General features: G+C 40.0%; 1 protein-coding gene across 1 annotated transcript in view; it reads right to left on the bottom strand.

Annotated features, from left to right (window-relative positions):
• The window catches only part of LOC107710667 (thyrotropin-releasing hormone-degrading ectoenzyme-like), a 68,259-nt gene extending 67,301 nt beyond the window's left edge, over positions 1-958 (bottom strand). Inside the window, exon 1 of the mRNA XM_016515496.1 lies at positions 120-958. Within this exon, the coding sequence (XP_016370982.1) occupies positions 120-590 (471 nt within the window). The 5' untranslated portion in view covers positions 591-958. The remainder of the gene's footprint in view (positions 1-119) is intronic.
• Between the last annotated feature and the right edge of the window lie 9,474 nt (positions 959-10,432).

Below are 10,432 nucleotides of genomic sequence, written 5' to 3'. Positions count from 1 at the left end.
GGCTTCATCTCTCTGTGCAGCGCGATCACATACACCTGCTTGGGCTGGTAGTGGAAGCGACGCTGGATCCTCATGGCGCCCGCTTTCATACTGTCCGAATACACCAGCACCTTCTCCACCTCCAGCCGGTCCGTGTGCAGCACGATGAACTTCGTGGAGCGGACGCATTCAAACTCAATGTTCACCTCGCCGGAGAAGGTGAAGTTCTCCATGTACACGGACAGTCGGAGGTCGTAGTGGCGGGGGCGCAGGGTGGACGGTAAGCGCAGATGTCTCCAGGGCTGCTGGCCGTCTTCTGAGTCTCTGTGACTGATGTTTCCGTCCCGGGACTGTTTCCACTTACTGTTGCTGGAGCCGTTCGCTGCCAGACCCCCGCTGCTCTCCGCGGCGCATCTCTCGAAGCTGACGCTGAGCGTGATTGCGATGGCCGTGACTACGATGAGGGTGAGGATGGAGATGGCGAAGCCCAGCACAAGTCTCTTGTTCACCGTGATGTGCTGCTCGGTCGTCCGGGGCCGGACCACCACGCTGTCGGCCCACTGACCGGACAGAGCCCGTCCGTTCCTCATGCTCGCGTCCTCGATCCCCATTATATGACGAATCTGATGTGTTTTATATTCATGATCAGCCTCCGTTCGTGCGGTGCAGCTTCAAACTGCAGAGGATGAGCCGGCGCACTGATTTGAAGGCGAAAAAATCGGCGAAGATCCAGCGAAACGCGCAGAGCTTCAAATAGAATGAAAAAACTGATGATCGATGACCTCGAGACTAGATTCGCGTGAATCAGAAGTTCTTTCGGTCAGATGCTGGAGCTCATCGAGTCCTGCCGCACATCCATTTCTGCTCTGATTTCAGTCTGATGTGGATGAAGGTCCAGCACCTGCTTCCTGATCAATCGCGAGAATGTTGTGAATCTCTCTGCGCTCTGTTCATTTCTGCCTCCATCCTCATCCCTGTTTCTCTCTCTTTCTCATGCGTTATCTCTCTCTCTCTCAGCCTTTGGGCTGTGCTCTCTCTCTCTCTCTCTCTCTCTCTCTCTCTCTCTCTGTCTCTCTCTCTCTCTCTCTCTCTCTCTCTCTCTCTCTGTCTCTCTCTCTCTCTGTCTCAGAAATTCAGTCTAGTAATTCCGTCTAAATCTTATGTTCAGTTAAATCACATTTAATTAAACAGTGAAGTACTCAGATAGGCTGATGTGACTTTTCTCCTCTTTCACACACATCAAAACTGCTGAGTTGCATGAATATTCAACAGAATAATGGAACTTAGACAAATTAAATGGAAAAATGATACACGCATTTGAGACATGTACATGTTAAAATCTTACAGCAGTGCTGTGACAGTATTTTCAACACAACGATTATTACACATCCCACATAAGAGTGAAAGGTGGATGTGTAATGATTATTTCAATAAAAGCATCAGGTTATGTGGGACAGTCAAGAGAGAGACTATCTACCTATGAGTACACACTTTTATGTGTATTCACTAAAATGAAGCAGTTTAGTTTTGTGCAATGGTGTGTATTTTGGTGCATGTGTGGCTGGGTTTCAGTTTTATAAACCCAAATTAAGCATACGTTTACAATGTGAGCTGCAACTGTAAAAAAAAAAAAAAAAATTATAATAATAATAATAGTATGCTGTCCATGGTGCTGAATCAGGCAGGATCATCAAATCAGTTTCCTGAAGGGTGTAATTCTGCACCATTAGTGGCAGTAAAGACAATAAATAATGACAATTGTGTTTTCACACAAGGTTTCCAAAATTCTCCCACAAACTCTATGTCTCAAATTACTGGACCCTGTGTGAGTAAAAAACAGCATTTATTTATCCTCAAAAGCCTTCATGATCATGAGTGACCGTAACCCCACCTTCTCATCCCCCTCCATATTTTCCACCACTCATTTATCTCAGTACATCTGTCATTGTTTCATAAAGGAAGACCAGCGGCGGCTCTTTGAACAAAGTGATGGCTCCAAACACCAAATAATATTCTCAATTTGCAGCCATTGGCATGGCTGGTTAAACAGCACAGCGAGAGGAGAGCCGTGAGCGTGTGAAAAGACCCTTGAAGCAGGGAGAGAGAAGGTGAGGTGGAAAGATGACGGGGATAAAGTGAAAAGGAGAAAGGAGGCTTCTAGTTCAACTGATTTTATTCACATTTGAAATTCTCTAAACTAGAACTGGCAGAAAATGCATTTAGATTCCAATCTGATCAAGATCTTCTTCGTTCCCTTTACTTCTATGAAATTTAAAACCTATTCTTATGAAATAATGGGGCTGAGATAGAATGTCCTTAAATGATTGTGAGATCTTTGGATCAAATGAAAATGGAGGTGCATTTAAAGAGAAAAATAAGCAATTTGCTTTTGGCATCTGAACTTAAAAGCCTGTGTCATGGTGTGCAAATGTGCGTGAACCATGTGCCTCCTGCTGAATGAAAACATATAACACAAGATCCGTCTGGAGGGACTGTGAGGGGGGCTAATTGAATAAAAAATATCAGTAAAATGTCCTTGAGGGCAGCTGCAACTGCCGGCACATAGAGGATCATTTCTGCTGAAAGGAGAATGATGAAAAGAAACACTCACACTGAAAGAAAGAGTGAGTGGGAGAGAGAGAGAGAGATTTGGCCAGTTTATAATATGGACAACTATACGCAGAGCAGAAACACATCGCCCCCTGCAGTCCACAAGTAACATTAGCATTTGCCAATCAAAACCAATGGAAGAGGAAAACCTGACTGACTCAATAAGGTTGCAGGACCTGATATTACCAATAATCATGACAACGTTAAAGAAAATTATTTATTGTTCTCTCAACTGAATATCACTGCGGATGTGACCGATGTATTGTGTTCCAGGACCTGCACAACCAAAGGATGGTTCCATAGAAGAAACAGTCCTTGTAGAACTCATAACAGCAACTTGTAAACTCAGATTTTCAGAGCGCTACAGCTTGTACCAACTGACCGCATGCAGAAATACTTTAAATGGCATGCAGCGACTACAGCAGTAAAATGTAGTTAAGTATTTATCTTGTAATATTTATGGTTAATAATTTAGAATTTGAATATGTGAACAGCTCTTAATAGAACATCTAATGTGCGCTTCAAGTGGAGTCAGAAATATCGTAATTACAGAGTTCTGAGCACATGAATGGCCAGGCAAAAGCATGTTTACAAGTGGGAAACTCAGAATTCTAGATGATACGCATTGTACACATTGGAAGGGACATGACTATATAGAGATCAATAAGCTAAAAGCAAGTCTACAGGGATTTAGCTATTTATATACAGTATATATACCATTTTAAAGGTGTGATCTACGAAACAGCTGACAGACAACAAGTGTGAAGTTAATCACTTAGCTTTCACAGTTGCTTAATGAAACACAAACATTTCGTTTTGATGCCATGTATAAATAAGTGATAGAAATGATTTATTTTCAACATTATGAATTCAGATGTAGTTATTTCGGTTTACTGTTGACAGTATAATTGTTTTGTTTAGACTGCTTCCATGTTATGTATCTGACCTGAATGTGTGATGTCATAATAAAAGATGCCCAACTCTGAGGTGTGATTTTCCCAGGTGCACCTGGAGGCAGCATAATTGTGGTAATAATGACATGTTGTGAACACATCTTTAGATCCATTCATTGATCCACCTGAGCTACTTCTGTCAGTTTCGAATGCTACGATCTCTAGTCAACCATATAAAACCTGCTGTCAGTTAATTAAAATTTCATGGATGAACTTGCACCTTGATTGGACACGTCACGTCAACTGTGATAAAAACCAGTGATAAGGATGTTGGCATCTTTTATATATATATATATATACTGTAGTCACTGGCTGCATATGAAAACTAAAAAACATTGCCTACATTGGCAGAATACAGAGGTAGGAAAGCAACAAGACATGCCCAAATCCAATGGTCGTGTCATGTCCTGTCAACTGAGATATCTTCATCTGAAAAGTTTTTGAAGGCAGCATAGATTTATTTTTTCGCTGCCTATGATATCCCACTATCCTGTGCGTGCAGGTCCATGACAGTTGAGCTGACGGACAAAAATAGCACCTAAAAGTTGCGCTTGGCATTCAGTTTATGTATGAATGTAGGTTTATGCCCATTTTTTTTTCCAAATTTTGACTTAATTTCTAGCATGTTCTAGATGTTCAGCCCATTTGGTCAGATCCACTTTGCGAGGGTTTGCTTGTGTAAACTTTCGTAACCTGAACTATTTTTCTGAACCAACCTTTCTGAACCATTATTGGATTCCCCAAAAAATCTTTCAAAGAACAGTTCTTATAAGAACTTGCATTTCATTCTACAACACTTTCTCATCAGAAAGATTATCTATCCTGCGAGGTCTTACGCTACCTCGAAACGTTAGAGAAGACCAATAAGAGGGTTTATGGCCTGTTGTTGAATGACCATTTAGTGTAAGTATATCCCTGGTGTACATCCTGTACATTGTCTTGTCTGTAGATTTATAGTATGAACTCATCTTCACAACCCACCTCCATCTTTTCTGCCACTCATTCATCACAGTGCATCTGTCATTGTTTTCAGAGCCTATTTCATAAAAGAAGACCAGCTCTTTGAAGGAAGCGATGGCTCCAAACACCAAATAACAGTCTCAATTTGCAGCTGTCGGCAAACAGCACAGCGAGAGGAGAACTGTGAGCATGTGAAGAGACACTTGAAGGAGCCGGGAGAGAGAAGGTGAGGTGGAAAGATGACGGGGATAAAGTGAAAAAGAGAAAGGGGGCTTCTGATTTTATTCACATTTGACATTCCCTAAACTAGAACAGGAAGGAAATCCATTTAGATTCCCATCCGATCAAGATCCTCTATGCCTCTTTACCCCTAAAGAATTTAAAACCTATTCTTATGAAATAATGGGGCAGAGATGGAACGTCCTAGAATGATTGCAAGATCTTCGGATCACATGAAAATGGAGGTGCATTTAAAGAGAAAAATAAGCAATTTCCTTGTGGCATCTGAACACAAAAGCTTGTGTCATGGTGTGCAAATGTGCATGAACCATATGCCTCCTGTTGAATGAAAACATATAACACAAGATCCGTCTGGAGGGACTGTGAGGGGGGCTAATTGAATAAAAAACATCAGTAAAATGACCTTGAGGGCAGCTGCAACTGATGGCCAGAGGGTCATGTTAGAGGAGAAAAGGCTGGTGTGGCAGTATGCCATACTCACACAGACAGAAAAGACAACAAAGGGGATTTGGGCAACTATATAAGCAGAGCAGAGACACATTTACTCCTACAGTTCACAAGTATAACATAGCATAAGTATCACAATCAATAATGGACAGAGATATACTGTACACAACACAGTTTTAGGCAATGATAATATGCCCAACAACTTGATGCAAACATACTTGTCAGCAATGGACAGATGGAAACCATTACTTTTGCAATTCTGTTATTAAGAACTAAATGAAGTGGATATAAAAGTGGGAAAAAAATATGCCATAAAGAATTTGGCAATCAAAGCCAATGGAAGTGGATAACCTGACTGATTTCATCACAAGTGTCAGTTTGCAGGACCTTATATTACCAAATAATGCGATGATAAATTATGGAACATCCTTTATTGTTCTCTCACAATATCAGTGTGTCAAATTCAGTTTAGCTGAGACCTCTGGATATAAAGCTTCTAATAAAGCTTTGACTCCAGATATGGTCTCTTGAAGTGCAGTGTCCCTTATCCAAGCAATCTGGTGATGTCTCTCTGAAACCTGTGAGGTTTTGTTATTTATGATCTCCTTGATGTCCTTGTCCAGTGGAACTTTTACAATCTTAAACAGCTGTTCTGTTTCAGGCAATTAATGAGCCCACCTGCAGAGCCACCTCACACACCAGTTTGACTCACACTGACGACAAGCTGTAGCTGTTTAAAGGTGCAAGAGTAAAATTGTCGGTAAGTACACATTGCATATCATCCTTGCCTCAAGGGGCGCTGTAGTAGACAGGGTAAACTGTCTTTTTCTATGGTCAGTTTTCTCTTTCAGGAAATGACTGCCATGGCGGAGCAACAGGGCTTGTCCAAATAACCAGACTTGCGGTCTTTGCACTTGACCACTTACATGTTTACTTACATGACGTATTTCCTGTATTTGACCCAAGTGTAAGTAAGCATGAAGACCACAAGCATGTGTAGAACTTTTCATTACCCGGGAAGGGTGACCTCTGGTGGTGATTGAACGGAAGTCCATGGACAGGATTCGTGACACTTATAGTGTTATATAAATGCAAGAGTTTACAGAGCTTTATTTTGATTTTCAATAATTTGCATTTACAATAAAATTCTAAATGTCTGTTTAGTAGTCCCAATAACGGATTACACAATTTAGTAATTGTGGTGCTTCAAATTAAGTGATAACTTAATTTGTACAAAATACACATACTCATCTTTGCACCAAATAAAATGTGCAACACTTTATGTTTTACTACCAAATTAATTGTAATATCTAATTATTATTAATATTTAATTTACACTGGAAAGGTTTCCACGACATCTCGGCAAAAAGTCTCAAAATTTATTTCCAGAACATGATGCATGATGGGATATGCTTAGCCTCAAATACAATAGTGTGGATATAGTGTGCGTTAAGGGCACTGCGCTTTGGCATTTTAAAGACCTGGGACAGTCTTGCGCACTTACTTCCTATTGCCTGCACGTGCTCTCAAGTGTCCAAGACCACAAGTGTGGGTATTTGGACAGGCCCACATTTTGAAGAGACTCTTGCTTAACAAGCGAAATTTGAGTATGGAGGTTTATTACAGACAAAATAATGTTTGCACACTTGCAGAGAGTTTGTTTCTGGCCTTAATATTCTGTGTTGTCTTTAAGACATTATGGAAACTGTTATTAATGCAACTGTGAGTGTTTTGCTGGAGGGAAGCTGATTCTGTTCAGGAGGTGATGATTTTTCACATCAGTCTAGAAATCATCTGTCAGCAGTTTCAGTCACACACACATATTTGACACTCATTCATAATTCATACGTCATAGTGTTATATAAATGCAAGAGTTTACAGAGCTTTATTTTGATTTTCAATAATTTGCATTTACAATAAAATTCTTTATTTACGTGATATTAAAAGTGGGGGGAACACGTCCCCCGCGTCCACCGCGTAATCTACGCCCCTGGGCTGATGCAAATGCTTCTGTTCACCAATAGATTGAGGTGCATCTGATTCAGAGACGTTTCCAGAGAGATGAATGTGCTGAAATATTCTTACATAATCACGGCGCCCAAAAGAACAAAATATTTTACTCTCACAATGTGAATAAATTTGGTTAAGTAGCTTTAAATGAAAAGCTTTTAGCAATGATAGAACTGTGGTGTGAAATATGCCTGAGGATGGAGACACTGTTTCTGGATCTGAATGTTAATGGCAGCTACCATTACCCAGAAGCACTCGGGCCTCTTCCCAATGGTTATGAGGCACCAACGAACCTTGTCCAAACAAACGCATTGGCCAAGGCTGTGTCCAGGTCAATAAGTTTGTCGGTTTGCTCAGAATTCATCGATCTGCAGTCTCTTATCAAGTGAACTGCTCAAACGAGGGCTGAAAATGCACCGGACCAACTTACACCTTCTTACACGAGTCACTGTAGTGAGCAAAACACCAGTGACCCTGAGAGATACACAGACTAGTTTCAAGCAATATTATGGGGAAGCCATCAATGCAGCATTTAATACAGAGTTTTAAAGCTTAAACAACATCTATTAGCTGTGAGTGATGGAACATTGTAAAAGGCAAAGTTTTATATTTTCACAGTTATGATTTATTCTGAGCTCTACCATTGTTTATCATAATGCCAAGACATTTAAATAATGGTTTGAACTTTAAGTAAAGTTAGATTATATAATAGGTTTGTAAGAAAACTTACAGAAAATAAAATACTGTGGCAGTACCAATGCATAGTGATGATAATGGTATTATCATGATACATGTCCAAATTAAATTAAATTACATTACATTACATTAAATTGTGTTACCATCATGCATATCACAAACATCATGGTTTTACCTTGCTATACTTTACATAATTATAATCCAGACTGAACAATGCATTTATTTATACAGTAAATGACTCAAGTGATTCAATGCAGCAGCATCACAACTGAATAATCAGTGTAGTTTTGACATTTATTTGACAGTCTTCAAGAAAGACAGAACAAACAGTGACTCACCAGCTTTACACGAGAGACAGAAGAACTTGAGCGACTCTCACAGGAGACTCATACAGTCACACTGTGCTGAAGATTCAGTAAACACTAGATACCTGATCCATGATCTCAACTCGTTATACTAGAGGATGATGGAGGTTTCCATTATCATCACACTTGCTCATAAATAACTGAAGCCTATTTTAAACAAGAGGAAACAACGTATCAATGTGACATAAGAGGTAACAAATGCTTTGCGACATTAAACTCACGCCTGAGTCGCTCCTGAGACGCTCGGCTCTTCTCTCTTCTCGCAAACACTGTTAATGTGCAAGAGCACATTGTACCTGGTTTATGTGGACCAGAATCTCACAATATTCTTTTTTCCAGAGTCTTGCAAAGTAAGTTCAGCCCATTCCCATTAAATGAGTAATAAAACTTTATAGGTTATAAATGTTCTTTTTCACATTTAAAACTGATGTCTGAACCATAAACAGATACAAGATTGAAAATCCAACAACTTCATTGCTTTCATTTATGTGCAACATTCCCTGTCAAATTAAAAGTTTCACCAAACTCCCAGAGAATCACAGCAAACGGGGATGATCCATAAATTGTTCGGGCTGAGTATTTTCTCGTCATTCTCTCCACTGATTAATTACTGTGATTTTCTCCACTGGTTGTCAAGGCAACAGCAGTGTTCTACGCTCCCAGCTCTGTTTGGGCCGGTGACAGTATGTAATTAAATATAACCAGTTGCTATTAGGACTGGAGGATACACTGTAATTATAAGCCTTTGCTTGTTCCCTGTGGTTTACCAGGCTGCTGGGGAGGCACTGTCACTCAGATGGCCGCCCAGCCGCCCCCAAACACTGATACAGAGGCCCGTCTGTTCCTGAGAGTTTGCGTGGATATAGGAAACATTTTTGAAGTCATGGTGAATTTAGAATTTTGTTAACAAAACCGGAGGTTGTCACAGACAGACAGAGGCGCCGTAACAATTCCAAGTGCCCGACAAGGGAGAAGGGGCCCGGAACGCGATTTTTTTAACGAAGTGGACCCACCCCCCACCCGGAACACAATCACGGAGGGGGCCCGCGAATATGAATATGATGTTCAGGGGGCCCAGAAACCATAGCGGCTCACCTGCCACCTGCAGATAGATACATACATAGAAAGCTGTCAACAGAGATACTGAGAACTAATTTCTTTTATCTGTGCTATATTCTCACACAGACAATAAATAAATCAACCTATTTAAAATGAACCTATTAAATCATATCCACCCTTTTTCCTGAGTAACCGATGAGCACGGTCAGGGCCGTCCTTATAGGGGGGTTCAACTGGTTGAAGACCTACTTCTTTTTCATATATGGTTTCTGTTGGAAATTCAATCTGTTTGAGTTGTGCTATCATTATGTTCTCTCCATGTTAGCCTACTGTCTGTAAATAATTTCCTGTACTCTCATGGAGGATATTTAATCCAGGAAGTTAAATACTCAAATACACATCAGAGAAACCAGTAAGTGAAGAAGATGAATACTGAACTGACACATGTAATAAAAAAGTGTCAAACTGAGCTACCTTGTGTTACGATCGTGTTTTCCTGTTTAAAGGTATATGCCTAGTCATCATTTAGACCTACTCACCCTCATGTAGTTCCAAAATTGTATGGCTTTCTTCTGTGGAGCACAGATTTTTAAGGATATTTATTTAAGGAAAACATAAAGAAAGTTTAGGTTTTATTACACATACACAAATTACTTACCAAATGTATTTCATATGCATGCTAAATTATGCAGGATGGACACCTGCACAAATTAATAATAGATTTTAGAACTAGAAAAGGGGAAAATGCAAACCAAACATAATGTTAATATACGTATATACAGTATGTATGTGTATATATATATATATATATGTGTGTGTGTGTGTGTGTGTGTGTATAGCCTATATATACATTTTCTTTTTTTATTTATTGATGTAAAAAAACTTACATTTCTCAGTTTGAATGTGTACTTTAATGTCTGTGGTTTTGCTAAAACTGTCATGTGACCCCTGAGGCTCACGATCTGATTGGCTGCGTGGTCGCTTCTCTTTCCAGGTTCGTACACTGAGTCCTGTGGGTCGATTGTATTTGAGAAACACCAGTGTTGGGGAAAGTTACTTTTAAAAGTAATGCATTACAATATTGCGTTACTCCATAAAAAAGTAACTAATTAC

The sequence above is a fragment of the Sinocyclocheilus rhinocerous genome, unplaced genomic scaffold (genome assembly GCF_001515625.1).
Source record: "Sinocyclocheilus rhinocerous isolate Xijiao unplaced genomic scaffold, SAMN03320098_v1.1 scaffold357, whole genome shotgun sequence".
NCBI lineage: Eukaryota > Metazoa > Chordata > Actinopteri > Cypriniformes > Cyprinidae > Sinocyclocheilus > Sinocyclocheilus rhinocerous.
The sequence above is the reverse complement of the archived record's forward strand: the minus strand, read 5'-3'. Positions and strand labels throughout refer to the sequence as shown.